At 40.3% G+C, this 18,758-nt stretch overlaps 1 protein-coding gene across 6 annotated transcripts in view; it reads left to right on the top strand.

Moving 5' to 3' along the window:
* The window catches only part of PANK1 (pantothenate kinase 1), a 37,044-nt gene extending 18,518 nt beyond the window's left edge, over nt 1-18,526 (top strand). For all 6 annotated transcript variants that reach the window (XM_071439100.1, XM_071439095.1, XM_071439098.1 and 3 more), the window contains 5 exons: nt 7,863-8,116; nt 9,636-9,812; nt 10,212-10,335; nt 16,274-16,399; nt 17,046-18,526. In XM_071439100.1, coding sequence (XP_071295201.1) covers nt 7,863-8,116; nt 9,636-9,812; nt 10,212-10,335; nt 16,274-16,399; nt 17,046-17,105 — 741 coding nt within the window. In that variant the 3' untranslated portion in view covers nt 17,106-18,526. The remainder of the gene's footprint in view (nt 1-7,862; nt 8,117-9,635; nt 9,813-10,211; nt 10,336-16,273; nt 16,400-17,045) is intronic.
* Nucleotides 18,527-18,758: the final 232 nt, after the last annotated feature.

The following is an 18,758-nucleotide window of genomic DNA, read 5'->3' as shown; positions in this document are numbered from 1 at the left end:
ATTCAGGAGGCAGTTGTCTGTTGTGCATCTGTCTGTATTGGGACATATTTTCATTTATTTTCTGTGAAAAAGATACTAATCTGATTGTCCCAGAACAGAGTCACCAAGACTAATATGAATGATTTACTTGACTGGTGGGTCTGGAACTTCTGTCCCTAACTTTTGACCTGATCTTGAGGGAGAGGGATGGCTACTGGGTATGGCAGTTTACAGCTGCTTTTCTGTCTCTGCTTCCGTCCAGGGAGCTCTCATACTGAATCACCAACTGCTGTTGACTGCAGTCCTTGGCTCTGTGTGCTTCCTTTTGACCTCCCAGGCATCCATTCCTGCTGTACAAGAGGGTTTTTTCTCTGTAAATACCCTCCCATCATCAATATCCCCACATACCATATGACCAGGATTCTAAGGGGGATAAAGAATGCTGTAAGAGCTCAATGAATTCCAACTGTTAGGCTGTTTTGCAGTCACTTTCAGTGAATATTAGACTGTTTCCATGTCCAAAGAAGGATTATCAAGTTTTGAATTGGTGTAGTAGTCGGCTACTAGTGCAAGATTCCTTGCTGTTTAGGCTGACTGCAGGTCCCTTACAAGTTAGAGTCTACTGAGGATTAAGTCCTCAAAAACTTGTTTGCCTTGTGTTGTTTAAGGATGTTGGCACCACAGTAGGAGGTGAGTCTTAGTTCTAGTCAGTGTGGCCTCAGTTGAGGTGTTTTTGAGTATCTTATGTCCTGGGAATGGTTCACATTCTTTGGTGACAATGGGAGGTCACTTCAGGACTTTCTGAAGAGGCTGACTATCCCCTTGGAATGGTCAGTCTCTCCAAATTCATTCTTCCTGCATCATTTAATAACACCTACAGTTGCTTAATAAGGAAGTTCATGTCCCTCGCTCCCACAGCTGTAGAACTGAACGTTACCTGGTGGCTCTCAGAGCTGAACATTTCTCTCTGTAGCTTTGGCCTTACAGACTGTAAATGTGCAATCCACAGCGAGGGATCAGTCTCATCTCAGCTGCAATATAGTCAGTCTAGCAGGGGAAGCCATGGCTGGAGGAGTTGGGGCTGTTTTGCCAACTATTGAACACAAATACAAGGCCACATAGCAAATAACTGGTTGACTTAGGCATGAAATTCCACACCTCTGCAGTGTTGTTAACATCCTGTGTGCTACAACACTTGTAGGTAGTTTAAGACAAACCCTATAAAGGCTGGCTTGGGAGTTTTCTGGCATAAAGCTATCAGTGAAGTGCACTTCCACTAAAGTGAGTGCTTTGGACACCTCTTACAGCTATCCAGTTCCATAGCTTCCTTTATAGCAAGTGTTTCTTGGCTCAAACTGTAATATCCTTGGAGAATTACAGAAGCAGAATATTATCCATTACATGGAAGTTTGCTTGATTAATCTCTCTCAAAGGGCAGCGTGTTCTGGGTACTGGCTCTTAAATTGTCACACTTCATTAGCCATGGTAACAGCAGCTGGCTATCAGGGTGTTCTGCTGTGCATAAATTGACACTGGACAACAGCTTCAGGACTGCTCTGTCAAAGTTCTGAAATACCTGTTTCAAGTATTTGACCACTAATTCACCTCTAGAAGTGGAGAATATGTGCCAAGTCTAAATCTTGCTACTGCAGGTTTCAGTGTTGTAAAATACCTTATATGCTATTTGTTACTTAGAAGCAGTGTGGAAAAACTAAGGTATGTTTGTGAATGTTGTTATTTTAATTTAAAAATACAGCTAAATGTTAGTAAATCCATTTGATCTAGCTAACATGCTTTTGTTCTGGCCCTTTATTTTCCTTTGTATATGCTTTTAAGTTACTTGTCTTTTCAGAGTATTTCTCAATGTGACTGTAAGATTGCATAGATTTAGGAAAAAGATCCAATACATTGCAAAACAACATTCAAATCCCAAGGAAGGAAGCCTTCTAAGATTCACAGAAGATTTTTCTCCTTAAAATAGAGAGGCAAATACCCTGTTGTTACTTGTCTCTGTTCCTTTGTCTGGTTCTGAATCCCTAAATGAGTTAAATAGGTTTGATCTAGACATCTCTGTTGCTTTTGTGTATTAAAAAATGACATACAATGGTGAGACATATTCCATTTACCTTAAGACTGTTTACTTTTCTATAAGAAGGCAACTAAATCTACCAAGTTACCTAGGTTTAGCTATTTCACCTCCCTCATATGATCTGCAGTGTTGGAGAGGTGGATACCTGAGGAAGTCTCCGTGGTCTGCTTGCTGATTGCTGGCAGTATGTTGGATCTTTTGTCAGTCAGTAGCTTGGCAAATCATGTGACTCATTCTGAACATCTGAGTGCCCACCCTAGAAGTAGGAAAATTGACTCTATTCATTAAACGAGACCACAGAAATAATTTTACCATCCATATGGTTATACTTAATGTTCATTGAAGAGAGCATCAGTAAGTAATTCACCAAAAGAACTGTTTCCAGCCTAGGGGGTTTTTTCTTGCATTTTTGTTCTTTTTTTACCTCCTCTCTGAATGACTCTGAATGGTCTTTATAGCTGGCAGTCTTTGTTTTCAGGTAACAGTGGTGTTAAGGCATGGATAAATCTGCAGCCTAATTCTGATAATCCTTCCTCCTTTCCCCAGCTATGTCCCTTCACATATTCTGTAAATGCTCAAGTAACCACTTTTGTGAAAGTGAGGAGTACTTAGGCTTACTTGTTTGTGAGACTCTCTCTGTGCTCTGTGGCTCCTCCATGATAGCACAGGCACATGACTTGCACAGAAGTTTGCTGTTAATGTAATGAGGAATAAATTTCTAGGCTGCCACTCAGTTTTGTAGAGCAACTCAATGTAAAGGATGGGCAGGATGATGGGAGGAAGGACTGTTCAGACTTTTGATTAAAACCTGCTCTAAAATTTCTGTTGATTGCAGTAGCTCAAAGGTGGAATCTCTGTATTCCTTTCCTGAACAGACACCTGCAGAACCTGACTTAATAGAAATTCTTATTGCTGTCTTCAGTGGGAGTAGCATCTGTGCTAAAAACACCCAATCACTTAACCAAGAACATTTGGGACAGGGGAAGAAGGAAATCTCTTTACCAACACAGACTCAAACTCAGACCTTGAACTTCCCATAAAGGAAAATGATTTAAAAGTGAGTTTGGCTGTTGGATAGTGATTTTCTTGTGCCAGTTATTAGCTAATTCTAAGGTTTGACTTTGTGCTATGAGCTGAATGCCTGAGGATGACTTATAGACTTAAAACAAATAAACTCATGTCCTGTGTTGTAGGATGAGTAAGCTGTGTAACTCTTTCACAGTTAGTGTGAGACTCAAAAATCTTCTTGCTGAGGAGGGTGGAGGCAGCTGCTCAGGCTGTAGGGGCTGGGCGGGAGTTGAAAGAGGCATCCAGAGAATGGGTAAAGTAACCTCTTCAGAGGGAATGGGAGAAACAATGTGCATCTCTTCCCTGCCAAGAGAGAGGAGAGATCCTTAGGGCTCCTGTGCCAGGGGGCAGAGCTCTGCAGAGGATTCCTGATGAGTGCTTTTTTTGCCCAAAGCTGATAGAGAGTGAATCTTCTGCCTCAGTGAATGTTGGAATTGCAGTTTTTTTGCATTAGACTTTGTTTTGTTTGAATGTGAGTAGTTATTTTCAGCTCCATAAAGTAGCATGGTTGGGGTTTGAAGTGAAGATAATCAAAATATGAAGAAAGCAAAGTCTTTATGAAAGTAGAAGAGATGGAAGGAAAAGCTAGATTGTAAGCTATTCTAAGAAATAAAAACTGGAGCAATGCCCAGCAGACATAAAAGCCACAGTGAATGACATAGTAAATGAGGCTGTTGTAATTGATAATTAAAAACTTGCCAGATGCTATGTTCCTAACAGGTTTTTTACAGGGGAAAAAAAATCATATTTCTCATTGAAAGTCTAAGCAAAAAATGGACTTGCAACTGCATCTGGGTTCAGACTTTGCTGTGTTCACCAGAATACAGTAAAAGTGGGTGAAATGTTTCATGAGCTGGAGCTTCATTGAAAATATGTCTTCACACCAATGGTGATACATTAGACTTCAACCCCAGAGTATGTATGTCATGGCTGCCCTCAGCTCAGTTATAGAGGACTGGGCTGTTTCATGTTCACCTTGCTGAAGTGGATGTATTTTCTCACCTATAATAAGAAACAAATGGGACCCAAGTCTTTGACATATGTGCTTCCATACTTGAAAGCACAGACAAGCTGGTACCATGTCTTTTCTTTTTATACTGCTTGGTACTTAAATACAGATGATTTTTTTAATGTTTTGCTATTACACTATTTAAAAAACAAGGCAAACAACAAAGAAATCCAAATTTAAATTTCACCAGGTAACACAATTTCTCAGCACTTCTTGCAAGAGTACAAGAGATGGTCTTTGATTTTTCTTGGAATAGCATCTGTACACAATAGCAACAGACTTTTTGTATCCTTCAATCAGCTGTGTTTCAGGAGTGTGATGCTAAGGTCATAAGGGGAAATGTTGGCTATTTTCTCTTGGTGTGTTGCACCTGCTTGCAAGCATGGTTGAAGTCCGAAGTCACTCTTTTTGATGGTCCTGAAGAGTTTCTTGAGGTCTAAAGTGTTTCTTTCCCTTTCTCAGTATTTAAAAAGTAGTCTTAAAAAAAAGAGGAATAGCTACACTCTGGCTATAATGCAGAAAAATTATTCTTCAAAAAATGTGGTCCATGTGGTTCCTCTGTAATCATCATAATTTTTCCCTCCAGGGTCCTGTATACTACTTTGTTCTGCAGTTGTTCTTCTCATAGCACAACTTTCTAACATAACCTCTAGAGAGGCACTGTGCTAAATATAGTTACAGGAGTGCAGAGTAGGGTAAGTTGACCATTTTGCTGTCTGCCTTCACGTTAGGAATTGTAAAGGGCTGGAAAATACCTGCAAATGCATTTTGTAAATGTTGTAGGAAAAACGTCCGATTAAAATGTGCTTCTAGACACAGCTTCCATTTTAGTTATGCATATTTGCATATAAACTTTGGTTCCTCTAAGGAGAAGAGGTTTGAACAGCTGAAAGTTGAGTGTGAGGAGTGTGGTAGGTCAGGTTATGGCAGCAGGAAGAAATATTTGCCTACTTGTAAATTAGTTACAATGGTTACAGGTCCTCTATTCTGAGTGCAGTTTTGGTGCTTTGAGACATTGTGAGCAAATGCACAGTGGTGTGTGCAGAGAAAGGGACAGAATTGTGACCATGGCTCAATTGTGCCTTCTTGTACAAGACTGGGTTACTACATTTCTTGAAACTTTGCCCTAATTTCTGTTTAGAAATAAGAACAGTGTTGGCTTAGTAAGCTATTTGGAGCCTTGGGTGTCTGGTGGCTGCAGAGCTTTTGGTTCTCTGAAGAAAGGTGGATTGACATAGAATACTGATGGCTGTGCTGATTATTCCAAAAATCAAAACCAGACTGTTGCAATGACACAGGAAAATAGTTTTTCAGTCTGCTATGAATATCATACATAAAAGAAAGCAGTAATAGTACTTCTCTGCTTACAGTATATCAACTGTTAAATATAGCACAGAGCTATAAAAAGCAGAACAAATTTAGTGTGTCTTTTATACATGGAGGGCTGGACCTAATAAAAGCTTTATGTGTAGTGCTTGAGAAAGAACCTGATTAGTTTCTCTTGTTCTGTTCTTACTGAGTTGGTGAGGTGATTGGAGAGTGTAGAATTGAGGGATTTATCTGTGGTTTTGTACTGGCATCAGAAGTGTTCTTCTCTGATTTGTATTACTTGTTTGTGTCTTGCCAGGTCTCTGGCTAGCGCTTACCTGTTTGCAAAAGTGTAGCATGGATCAGACAAAAGCTGCTTGTGGCTGGGTATTTGGGTTACATTAGAGTAGGGGTTTGGACAGTAGGGGCCATAAAGCTGCAAATGACTCGTCTGTACCACAGCTCCTGGTTCACTGCACATTTGTGCATGTGTGAGATCATGTATGCTCATGCTGCATCCAACTGACACACCAAGGTGAGGAAACTGACACTGTACAGCACAGAACCTAGGGAAAGATCACGGGTAGTACAGAATATTTCCTTGTGTCATCCAGGTATGTGCAATGTTTGTTGAACTGAATAAATCCTGTAAGGAGGGATGACTTAGGGGATTCCATGCAATGTTCATTGTGATAAACAGTGCATGAAGGGTTTATTATGTTGATACCTTGCATCATACCTTGTCTTGTGTCTATCTTAGAGATTTTCCTCGTGGTCTAATAGAAATTGATTAAATCCAAAGTATTTGCAAAGTACCCTTAAGAATTTTGTAACATTTCTTGAAAAACTTTTTCTCACTAATTATGCTTATTCTATTTGCTAGCTGAATGGTTCAAGTCTTTTATGCTGCATGGCTATAATTTTAATTTGTGTAGTAATACGGTAACTTAAAAAAAAATAGGGATTGCAGAAGTTGCAGGAGGAAAGACAGAAACAAGAGGAAATTATTTCCACCCCTCTCTCTTGTCTTATAAATAACTGGATCTATATTGAGGTCTTTGAAACTGCTGGTTTGAGGTATTTCTTTTCCCTGGTTACAGGATTTGAGGAGTGGCAAGTAAAACAGAAGGACAGACCCAAAGAGTGGGATGGCTTTCACTTAGGGCAAGCTAGAGCTGTGCACAAGTAGAGCAAAGTCTTAACAGGGGAGATTTAAATAGCTTGAAAGAATGTAACCTATTGACCATGCCTGTTCTACAGAAATATCTTCCCTGTTTATAGTGACTTAGTATAGCTTCCAGAACTAAAAATAGCACATAGTTACCCATGTAAATCTTCTCCATTAGCTGTTATGAAAACATCCTGCAGTATGCAAATACTGAAGAACCAGCTGTGTACTGTATAACTCCATTATACTCTGCTGCTGCTTTTCTTTTTTTTTTTTTTGCTAGAAAGTAGAGTTAGTCATGACCTGCTTTGCATGCATGAGGGTGAAAATGACCTCAGGATTTGGATGGGCATCTTTGCAGGGTTGTTTTGCCTTCTCCTCTGCCTAACAATGAAAAGGAGTGTTTCTACAGTCAGTCAATGTATCCTATTTTGAGAAAGGGATGTTATTTATAATTCTAGTGAACAGAATGCTGTGGCAAGTAGACATGTCTGTTGAAGTACAGTCATGGTGACCTATGAGATCTCAGAGGGAATGTCTTTTGTCAGCTTTTGTTACTGGTTATCTGCCTTCTCTTTAAGTTATATTCTGCTGGGGGCATGGGCCTGACAATCTTTTTGTTTGGATTTTTTATATGTTTTTTCACCAAACATAGGGGTTATGCCTCTCTTTTTCATGTGGCATTTTAAAGTGCTCATTGTAATTTAAAAATTAATCAGAATAACTAGTGATAGGTACGAAAAAAAATCCACTGTATATTTAATGCATATTTACATAATATGAGCATCTTAATTCTATTGAAAATTTCATTAAACTGCTGGGAAATGTGGTTGGATGATGAGCTAAAGCACTTTGCATCCTGAGGAATGCTGCTGTGGGCATATGTCTGATACTGCTCAAAAGCTGCAGAGCACAGCTCCTCTTGGTCTGGGAATGAGGGGGAAGACTTTTATTGCATCAGAGTACGAAGGAGGAGAAATTCTGCCTGCTTGCGGAGCCCAGAATGTCTCCAAGGCCAAGGAACTAGATGGCATTACGGTGAAGCACATCATGGTTTTGGGAGGTGCCTGTTGTCAGTGAATTTTTATTTCAGACTTCATGCTTAGATCTTTGTACTGCTTAAATAGCATAATGTGTTACTATTAAAGTGAACAAAGTGCTCAGTGGAACCTTTTGTCCTTCTCAGTGTTGTGTTATGCTAGGAAATGTGTGTTTCTTAATTTCTTGTTATTCTTTTACAGATGGCTGATCTACAGCTCTATAAACTGGATGAATTGGACTGTTTGATCCAGGGCCTCCTTTATGTTGATTCTGTTGGTTTCAATGGCCAACCAGAGTGCTATTATTTTGAAAATCCTACAGATCCTGAACAGTGCCAGAAAAAGCCTTACTGCCTTGATAATCCATATCCTATGCTGCTGGTTAACATAGGCTCAGGGGTCAGCATCCTAGCTGTGTATTCTAAGGACAATTATAAAAGAGTTACAGGATCCAGGTAAATTTACTTTTGTTTTTTTAAATTGTTTTCTTTTCTCCTTCACAACTGAACAAGTAGAATTAGAGAGTGTGCTCAGTAGCTACAGCTCCAAATGTTGCATGTATTCCCATTTCTTTTAAAAGCCTAACAGTAGCAAAGCTGAAAATATCCTAGGATGCCTTCAGAGAGAGAATCTATGTCAGGGAAATCATTGATCTTTCCAACTTTAGACCTGCCTTAGTCTCTTGTTGGTGTTCTTACCTATTTCCCATCTCTCGCTGTGAATTACCAAAATATAACTGTCCCAGCAAATGAGTCTTCTCTTCCCTGAATTCTGTTTTTTGGTGCATGATACACATGAAAGTTTCTCCTGTATACTGTACATGATGTGATTATGTACCTTCTGTTGCCTTACCTAGGCCATACCCTTGCCACAACAGTAGCCATGAGCCATTTCTCTATCTGCAGTACGGATGGATACAAGTGGAAGGCATTGGATTTCTTGCAGCTCTGGGTCTTTTTCAAGCACAGAAATTTTGTATCTTTGGTAGACATGCTTCTAATCCTTTCCACTGTGGAAGGAAAAACATGACTGCAGTGTGTGGTTGACTTGTTACAGGTGATGAAATCAATACTGTCTTGTGGCTGGTGTGCATAGCTTTCTACTGTTCAAATACTGAGTACACTACAGTTCTGTGAGATGTGTTCTGAAAAACCCAATAATCCAAGAGCATGGACTAAACAGTGACCTATGTGCTTTTTTCATGAAGTGAAAAAAGTGTGGTGTCTCACTGATCCCCTTGTTTTCAGTGGCTGCAGTCTCTGTGACTGCAGTCACTGCAAATAAGCTTTGTCAGTGGCCAAGAAAGAATGAGGAAGGATGTAGAGATTACTAAGTTGAAGTTCATGTCTGTAAGACTGGAAAGTTCAAAGTAGAGCTTTAATGGGTTAGCAACATGTTATGCAGTTAAATAATCCCTGCTAATTTTATGTAGTCAGTAAATATTGTACTGAGCCTTTAGAAAATATTCAAGTGAGTGCTCCTTGCTCAGAGTTCTTTCAGGGAAAGAACAGTCAGGGCTGATGCTGGGCTTACTTTGAAAAGAAGCCAACCAGAATGCTTTCTGCCATTGGCTAGGGGGACAAGGTCTGTCTTGGCTGCCAGCCCTCATAGATTTACCTTTGTTCACTGTTCATTCTTTCCTCAGTCATTTGAGTGCTCTGCTGGTTAATTATTCTTGTGCAGAAAACTTGTTAGAGTGCTACAAATAGCAAAGTGGTATCTGAGGTGTTGGATTGGACCTTATTCTTAGCTAACCCTTTAGTATAATTCTCCTATTCAAGGATTAAAGACTCAAAGATAGTTCAGTTAAGACCACACTTGTGTTAAATAGGAACTCATTGCAGAGTGTCCATGTGAGGGAGGGGTTGTGAGATGCAGCTGGCACCTGTGTGCAGCATATTGCACATGGCACTCTGAAGGGTTGTGGTGAAAGCTGGCTCAAGCTGCTGGGCTGAAGGGACTGTGCTTTTGCAGCCTTGGAGGAGGAACATTCCTGGGGCTGTGCTGTTTGCTCACTGGCTGCGAGACGTTTGAAGAAGCGCTGGAAATGGCTGCAAAAGGAGACAGCACCAACGTGGACAAGCTGGTGAAGGACATCTACGGAGGGGACTACGAGCGCTTTGGCCTTCAGGGCTCTGCTGTAGCCTCCAGGTGTGTGTTAACTGGGCTGTTTGGAAGCAGGCCCTTGGAAACTTCCTGTGCATGCTACACTGAGTGCATCATCCCTGGGCTATGCACTGTGTCCATGTGGAAATGTCACTCCATGGGTCATGGGGTTTGTCCTTTGATCTCTCCCCTACTTCTTGCTCTTTTTTTTTTAAACAGCTGTAAGTAATGCCTCATACAGTTTGTTTCAATTTAAATTTCAGTTATTTTAGAAGTGTCCTTACTCATTGTTCTGCCTTTCTAATGAGATCCCTTTTCACATTTCAAATCTATCACAAATGAATGGTTCTCAAATCCAAGCAAAGCTTGCTAAGTGATAAAATTTTAAGGGCTTTGATCACTCCTGTATATCTCATTTTAAAAGACATGATTTTCCTCACACAGCTTTGGTCATATGATGAGTAAAGAAAAGAGAGATTCCATCAGTAAAGAGGACTTGGCCAGAGCTACTTTGGTCACCATCACCAACAACATAGGTTCTATTGCTCGCATGTGTGCACTGAACGAGGTAAGTTATTTACCATGAGCTTGAAATCTTTAGAAACAACATAGTGAGATTATCAGGATGCAAAAATGCAAATTGCTGACATAGTAGATGTGTCACTGGCTTTGGTAAATATGCATAACCCTTGTGGCTTGTTATGTATATGCTTTGGTGCAAAGTTGTAAGGCTGTTCAAGCTTCAAAGCTACAGAAGAGGGGAGAAAAATTGTCCATAAAGCTTTCTTTGAGGCATTGAGTTTCAGCCCGGAGTGTTCACTTGTTCTCAAGCTGTAATACATAGATACTAACATGTTTTTAATACTAATTATTACTCTGTTACTTTGTAGTCATTTACAGGTTTTACTAGAGCAAAATGGAATTTATTTTGAATACTATTTTGCTTGGATTATTTCCATAGCAGGATGGGTTGAAATTGTGTATTGTGTTAAATGTTTGGATAGATGCAAGTTCCATTGCATTGTGTCAGATAAAAAGAAAAATGCAGTTCGTTTTCCTTCTGAGACTCCTATCAGATTTTATTAGATTATTTTCATTAGGCATGATAAATAGGGATGGATTGTTCCATCCAGACACTACATCTTCCAGCAGCTACAAAAAAAACCAGAAACAAACACAAACCCCACCCAAACATTCAGGCCCGAGCTTTTATTTGCAGATTTCATCTTTTACCATTATGTGGTAACTAATACCTTTCATCTGCTCTGAGCACATAATGAATTTATAGAATTTTTTAAAATATGTAGATGTTTTAGCTGCACAGCATTCTGTTGATAGAAAAAATTGCTGCCACTTTTATGTTTTTAATCAACAACTCACAGAGCCAGAAAAATTGATCAAAACAAACCCAAGGAACTCACCAAACTGCCATCTAATCACTTTATTGGGTCCCATCTAGCTTATGGCTTTATCAGAAATAGTAAATAATTAATTACTAGTGCTTTTTGTGGGTGTGAGGTTTGATTTGATTTTTAATCAACCTTTGATACTTTTCCCTCTTGGTCTTTTCAAGACAAAAGGTCCTAATACTTAGTCTCCTTACCTAATAAAAGAGAATACACTATTCTATGCGATGCTTCATTTTGTCTTTTAAATCTTTTTATGGTTGTAATTTTAAGATTGAATTATCAGATCTTCATATAATATTCAGAGTGTCGTTGCTCAATGAATTTAAGTGATGGCATATGGATAAATTTGTGTTCACACCTCCTTTACTAACAGTTCATATAATATTTAATGTTTGTGAGCATGGAACTCATTTCTAAGAAATCATCAACAGCCCCTCCATGGTATCATCTTAAAAGTGGCTAATTAGGAGCCCCTATGATTGTGTCTGCATAATCAAGCATCTTTCCCCCTTTCAGTTGTGTCATTTCACTCTTTAAATTTAAACTTCATCTGCCATTTTTCCCTCAATCATGGGATATAAGTATCTTCAGCACTGCTATGCTGTTCATTTTGTATTTTCTTTTGATTTGGTATGCCATTGTTATGTTTTTTGCTCATATTCCTCTCTGGAGGACCTGAGGACTGCCCAAGTTGCAGTGTATGCCCCTATCAAATGCCACTGGTAACCTTCCTTCATTGTGAAAAGTGGCTACAGGCTTCCTTTTTTTTTTTCTTGACAATTTGACTCTTTCAGTCAGGATGATTCTCTTTCAGTGTTCTCTTTGCTTTCAGCTTCTTTACAGTGTTGCCTTGTGGCATGGAGTTCAAGCAGCATTGTACAGGGCTATCAAAGCATGGAGAGTTGCAGCAGGGAACCACAGAGGAGGAGACAGGCTGCTAATGAAACTAATGCTTCTGAGTCACTGTGAAAAAGTTCCTACCATCTTTGTTCTGGGAGCAGGCCTCTTAAAAACTGATGTGATCCATAGAATTTGGTGGAGGAATGTCAATTGATGTGTTAAATATTCTTCATTTCACAGTGTCAAAGCAGAATTTCTCCAGCACCTGAAGTAAATGATTTTGTAGTTTCAGAGGATGAAAACTTCATTTAGTTGCTTTACATACTATTAAAAAGAAAAACATGCAGTATCATTTCAAGTAAGCTAATCTTCAAATAGCTTGCTCTTGGGGAAAAAAAACCTAATGCTATCACTCTGCTAAATAATCTAGACACCTAAATTGCCTTTGGGAGACATGGCTCTTACTTACAGCAAGCCTGATGAATCAAATCCTCAAATAAGAACTAAATAAATAGTTGAATATGATATTCTTTTGTGGAGCTGGTATGTATTAGATTAGGGTTATGGTAAAGCTCACTTTTAGGTTGACAGAATCAATTTATGCCCTGAAGCATGACTTCTGATAAGTTTTTCCCAATGATTGCAGCTTTAATATTGTGTTGAAAATGACTTGCATATGTGCAGGAAAAATGAGGCTGGGGAATAAATGAAATATTCTGTCTGCAAAACTTCAAAGCAGAATTGCTTGCACAAAGTTGGCAATGGGGTAGAAAAATTCCATAGTCTGGAACCATTTGGCCACAGACCCTTTGAAATGGCCTGTCCTAGGCACAGCAGAACTGCATAAAGGAAACTGATCTCCTGGTTTATACTTTCCTTACTCACAGAACATGTAAATTTGCATCTGAACAAGCTGCCTTGCAAAAATATGTGCAGGTTTTTTATTGTGTTATTGATATAGATTTCCCTATTCAATTATATTGGTAAATAATCTGAATATGCTATAATAAAGTTATACTATAGCTTTCTGCTGCAGGGTAGTTGAACAATTTGACAAGACCCCACAGAGTGAAAGAGTGCATGTCTTTTCCAGGTTGCTGTAATTTGATTAGCTTAAATTAGCATGTCACCACCATCTCTTCAGCAGTTTAAGATTTCTGTCTTTCAGCTTTGAAAGTTTCAGCAGTGGACAATAGAAAATTAAATTGACAGGACTCCTTTAAGAGTAGCATTTCAGCTTCTGAAAAACGCTAAACTTGTTTTTAGTTCAGATCAGTAATTTAGGAAAGTTTATATTATTTATACAGTTTTTCACCTTGTCAACTCAAGGAATGTTTGAAACAAAATTGAAATTTTCATGTTGGTCTACACTGTGATATGACTAGTACTTTTAGATTCAAAATTTGCAGTAATTTTTATACTCTGTTAGGTATTGCTTCTGCTAACAGTAGCTTTGTTTTTATATTCAGAAAAAATCATATGCATGTGAAATTGAAATGTAGATTCTAATGAGTTTTATGCTATGGCATTACAGGAAATTAATTAGTTGTGTATTTGTCCCTCCTTTGTCTGAAGTTGCTTCAGAGACAAAACTGCTTTAGCCAAGGGTGCAGGGTGCTCTTGACCACGTTCTATAGCAGCAGTTTGAAATTGAAGAAGTTCTTTTTTTTCATTCATAAATTCCTGAGTATCAATGCATGCTGAAGTAGCTGCAGAGTCTGAGGAGACAGATGACTGCAGGGGAATGGTTTCAGTAAAGTTTGTGTTGCTGTGTTTGGTTTGAGGGCAGTCAGGGCTGGCCCTCGCTCAGGCAGCGCACACCAGTGAAGGAGCTCTGCTGTCTGGGGATGGGCTCTGCAGCACAGGCCACTCCAGTGAGGGTGTCCCCTGGGCTGTGACACAGGCCACTCCAGTGAGGGTGTCCCCTGGGCTGTGACACAGGCCACTCCAGTGAGGGTGTCCCCTGGGCTGTGACACAGGCCACTCCAGTGAGGATGTCCCTGGGCTGTGACACAGGCCACTCCAGTGAGGGTGTCCCCTGGGCTGTGACACAGGCCACTCCAGTGAGGGTGTCCCTGGGCTGTGACACAGGCCACTCCAGTGAGGGTGTCCCCTGGGCTGTGACACAGGCCACTCCAGTGAGGATGTCCCCTGGGCTGTGACACAGGCCACTCCAGTGAGGGTGTCCCCTGGGCTGTGACACAGGCCACTCCAGTGAGGATGTCCCCAGGGCTGTGGCACAGGCCACTCCAGTGAGGGTGTCCCCTGGGCTGTGACACAGGCCACTCCAGTGAGGGTGTCCCCTGGGCAGTGCAGCACAGGCCACTCCAGTGAGGGTGTCCCCTGGGCTGTGACACAGGCCACTCCAGTGAGGGTGTCCCCAGGGCTGTGACACAGGCCACTCCAGTGAGGATGTCCCTGGGCTGTGACACAGGCCACTCCAGTGAGGGTGTCCCCTGGGCTGTGACACAGGCCACTCCAGTGAGGATGTCCCCTGGGCTGTGACACAGGCCACTCCAGTGAGGATGTCCCCTGGGCTGTGACACAGGCCACTCCAGTGAGGATGTCCCCTGGGCAGTGCAGCACAGGCCACTCCAGTGAGGATGTCCCCTGGGCAGTGCAGCACAGGCCACTCCAGTGAGGATGTCCCCTGGGCAGTGCAGCACAGGCCACTCCAGTGAGGGTGTCCCCTGGGCTGTGACACAGGCCACTCCAGTGAGGGTGTCCCCTGGGCTGTGACACAGGCCAGTCCAGTGAGGATGTCCCTGGGCTGTGACACAGGCCACTCCAGTGAGGGTGTCCCCTGGGCTCTGCAGCACAGGCCACTCCAGTGAGGATGTCCCCTGGGCTGTGACACAGGCCACTCCAGTGAGGATGTCCCCTGGGCAGTGCAGCACAGGCCACTCCAGTGAGGGTGTCCCCTGGGCTGTGACACAGGCCACTCCAGTGAGGGTGTCCCCTGGGCTGTGACACAGGCCACTCCAGTGAGGGTGTCCCCTGGGCTGTGACACAGGCCACTCCAGTGAGGGTGTCCCCTGGGCTGTGACACAGGCCACTCCAGTGAGGGTGTCCCCTGGGCTGTGACACAGGCCACTCCAGTGAGGGTGTCCCCAGGGCTGTGACACAGGCCACTCCAGTGAGGGTGTCCCTGGGCTGTGACACAGGCCACTCCAGTGAGGGTGTCCCCAGGGCTGTGACACAGGCACAGTCCTGGGCATGGCCCGGCTGTGGCTGCAGCACAGGAATTGCTGCAGAGCCAGTGCTGGGCTTTCCAGAGCTGGATCAATGCAGAGGGGTAACCCTTGCTAATTCTAGTCCCTGTGCAGCCTTTCTGGCAAACTTCTGCAGAAGACTCTTGAAGATACCTTCCTAGGGCTCTTCAGGACTCCTGTAAAAGCTTTTATCTCCAGGATGTGGTCTCCCACTGAATATTCTAGACCAGTTCTAGTGTCTGGTGAACATCATCTGGTACTCCAATGCAAAATGCAAGTAATAAGAGGCAGAACTGGGCTTGGTAAGATAGTTAGGGGCATTGTTTAGACACCACACAGAACCACTGCTCTCTGCAGTGTTGTACATACAAGTAAGGACAGTCTGTGGCTTTCTCATTGGCAGCCTAGTGTTGATGGTTCAAAAAATCTTAATTTCCTGTGAAAACTGAGTTCAAATGAGCTTTGAAACAAAGGAATGCCATACATATCAAGTATTATTATGTTGTCCCCATTTCACTTGCTTTTTGAAAATGGAGTCGCACTCCTGATAATAGATAATGAAAGATGCTCCTTCTCATCTCTAATGTAATCCTTCTCAGATACCCTTCAGAGGTTCTCCATCTGGATTTAATAATCATAGTGATCTCTGGAAAGTTGCTTTATTTAACATGCAACGGGAGAAAGATGTCTTCAGTGCAGCCATATACAATTAAAAAAACCAAACACCACCACCAAAACACTCATAATCTGAGTCATGTTGGGAAGCTTGTGACATTTATTCGATATTTTAAACAAATATTGATCATCTATGATAATAGCCTCTCACTTTCTTTTGAATAAAACTCTGCACCTCACTGCTCTTCCAATGTCTCTTACTTAGTGGTCAGTAACTGCAATATTTTTTGACTTTCCAATTTGAAGTATTTAAATGTAACCTAAAATTCCCATTTAACTTTGTAGTAGAGGCAGAAGTACATGTTAAAAGAGGCAAATAATGTAGCTGAATATAATTTTTCTGGTATGTTTTTCAAATTCAATTTTACAGAATATCGACAAGGTGGTGTTTGTTGGCAACTTTCTCAGAATTAATATGATTTCTATGAAGGTGCTAGCATATGCTATGGATTATTGGTCCAAGGGACAGCTAAAAGCTCTCTTTTTGGAACATGAGGTAAGGAAATATGTGTTGAACTTCCATTTGTAAGTACAAAATTCTTGTAGTTCTTTTTTTGGTGAACTTGAAAGGGGAGAAATGCCATTGCTTTGAATTGAATGCACAAGCCAAGTTCTGCATAAATGTTATTTAGTTTATTAATTCATTTGAAAATACTACTTGTTACCTCCTTGGTTTGATCACTGATCTTGTGATATGTGTTGTTAAATGTTGTCCATTTCTTGTATTTGCTTTCTGACCCTGAAAGCAACAATGTTCCTTTGTGTGGGCTGGTATAAGAGAACCTCAAGTACAATTCATTTTTGTAAGCATAATTTTGAGGTGACTACCAGATGGACAGACAGGTCCATGATGGAAACTGCCCTGCCTCAGTACAGCAGGTGTACTGTATCAGTATTATGGTGTTGTAATTTATTTTTTAATATAATTTTGGAGAACTTTTCCCAGTATCAAGCCCTTTCTTCTGCCTAAGGATGATCTTATTAAATTATATTTTAGATAGAGCAAATATTTGGCAGGGCTGACATTCTTTTAGTTGCCTTAACAGGCAGCTTGAAAGTTTTCAGGCTGAAAATTTTGTGTTCGTGTTATGTCTTATTTTGGAATTTGATTGGTTTTGATTTTCTTTTGCCTTTGTTCAAAGGGTTATTTTGGAGCTGTTGGGGCTCTTCTAGAAATGCTTAAAATGACAGATGATCAGTGATGAAGCTGTCTGAAGAGATTCCTACTGCAGATGCTGCTGGGTAAGAGTGAAAGCCACTACAAGGATGGAAATGAAGCCATTATGGTAGTTCTACCTGCTGGATTTGTAAATAATTTAAAATCCTTTTAGCTGATCTTTAATTTCTGGGTTTTGACCTTATATTTCAGAATTCATACAGGGAATTTCAAGATTTTTTTCTGTACACTGTATTTTATAGGGGAAAAATGTGCAAAGTGGCCAAACATACAGATTTTATGGATTTATTTTAAAAAATGGATACTGTTTAATGTAGGACCTGTGATATGAGGCATCTGCTTTTCTTCTGGGGTTTACTGATTAGTGTGGTAATTTTAACTTCATTTAGTAATCACTCTAGGAGATTTTTTATCTTATTTTCATGACGTTTCATGATTTGTTCTTGGTTTCAAATGAAACTACAAAGCTGATGCATTTTACTGTGAAAACTAGTCATTGATTTTTTTGCCTTTCCTTTCCTCATTAGATGAGATACTTTAACCACTCTCTACCAACTCCACCCCCAAAAAAAAATTTGCAAATCATTTTGTGGCTAAATGCATTTCTTCAAAGGACTGTGAGGAAGCTTCATAATAGCAGGGGGTTAAAGATTGTAATTATTCAGTGGTCATGAATTGCAACAGGAAGAGACTGCCAACTGGTTTTGCAGGGCTGATTCATCTTTATAATAAAAAAATTTAAAGAAGATGTGACCTAAAATCTTAATTATTGAATTGACACTAAAATGAAAATCTGTTTCTGATGAAAAACCTCTGATCAACATGAAGAGTTCTGTAGTAAAGATGTTATTCACACTTGGTATTAGATGGTAAAGGGAGATTGTCTTCAGTTATTTTTCTGTAGTCTACAAATTTTAATTTGTTCTTAATTGAAAACAACTGATAACAGCATTATTAAAAGCCCAGTTACTAAAATTAGAAAAATACTGACTAGAGTATTTTCTGCTTTTAAACTAGTCTTAACTTCCTCTCCAGGACACTAAAATTTGGGTGTTTATTCCAGTACGGTATTTTCTACCTTTTTGGATTTGTAGACCTCTCTAGATCTTTTTTTCCCAAGTTGAATTGAGCTCCCTTTGAAATCCATGTACTTAGGTTACTGCAGAGCATGTATAAACTTGGTTTCCTTAGACACCTTGAGGGCTCACAAATGAGGCTGAAAAACAATTCATAAATTATTTTGTCTTGCAGGACTGTATGTGATGTCACATAAAGTCAATGACTCATCAGAGGGACAGTATAGAATTCAGTATATTTTTGGAAGGGGGTGTATTTCACTTTTTTAAGTCATTGACTTACATATCTCCCAAATGTTGAAAGATGGTAATATTAACTGAAGTGTTAACTTGTGTGATGGAAATAAAGACCACTACTGTTTTGACAGTTTTAATGTATCTGTGGAATTCATTTCTTGAAAGCAATGATGTGACATACATAACACTTTTTTCTTTGTGACATACATGGCTACTTATTTATATGATAATCGTTTGGTTCTGGACATGTTTTTACTCTTCATAACAAGGCTTTAGTCTTCGAAGCCTTTTGTCTGCTTGAAATTGACTTTAAAGGGCTGTAAACAAAAATATGAGATAATATTAGCATGTTGAAGTTGGTATTT

The sequence above is a fragment of the Agelaius tricolor genome, unplaced genomic scaffold, assembly GCF_023055355.1.
Source record: "Agelaius tricolor isolate 1412-34295 unplaced genomic scaffold, bAgeTri1.0.p SCAF_13, whole genome shotgun sequence".
Classification (NCBI taxonomy): Eukaryota; Metazoa; Chordata; class Aves; order Passeriformes; family Icteridae; genus Agelaius; species Agelaius tricolor.
Note: the sequence above shows the minus strand (reverse complement) of the source record. Positions and strands in the feature narration are given on the sequence as shown.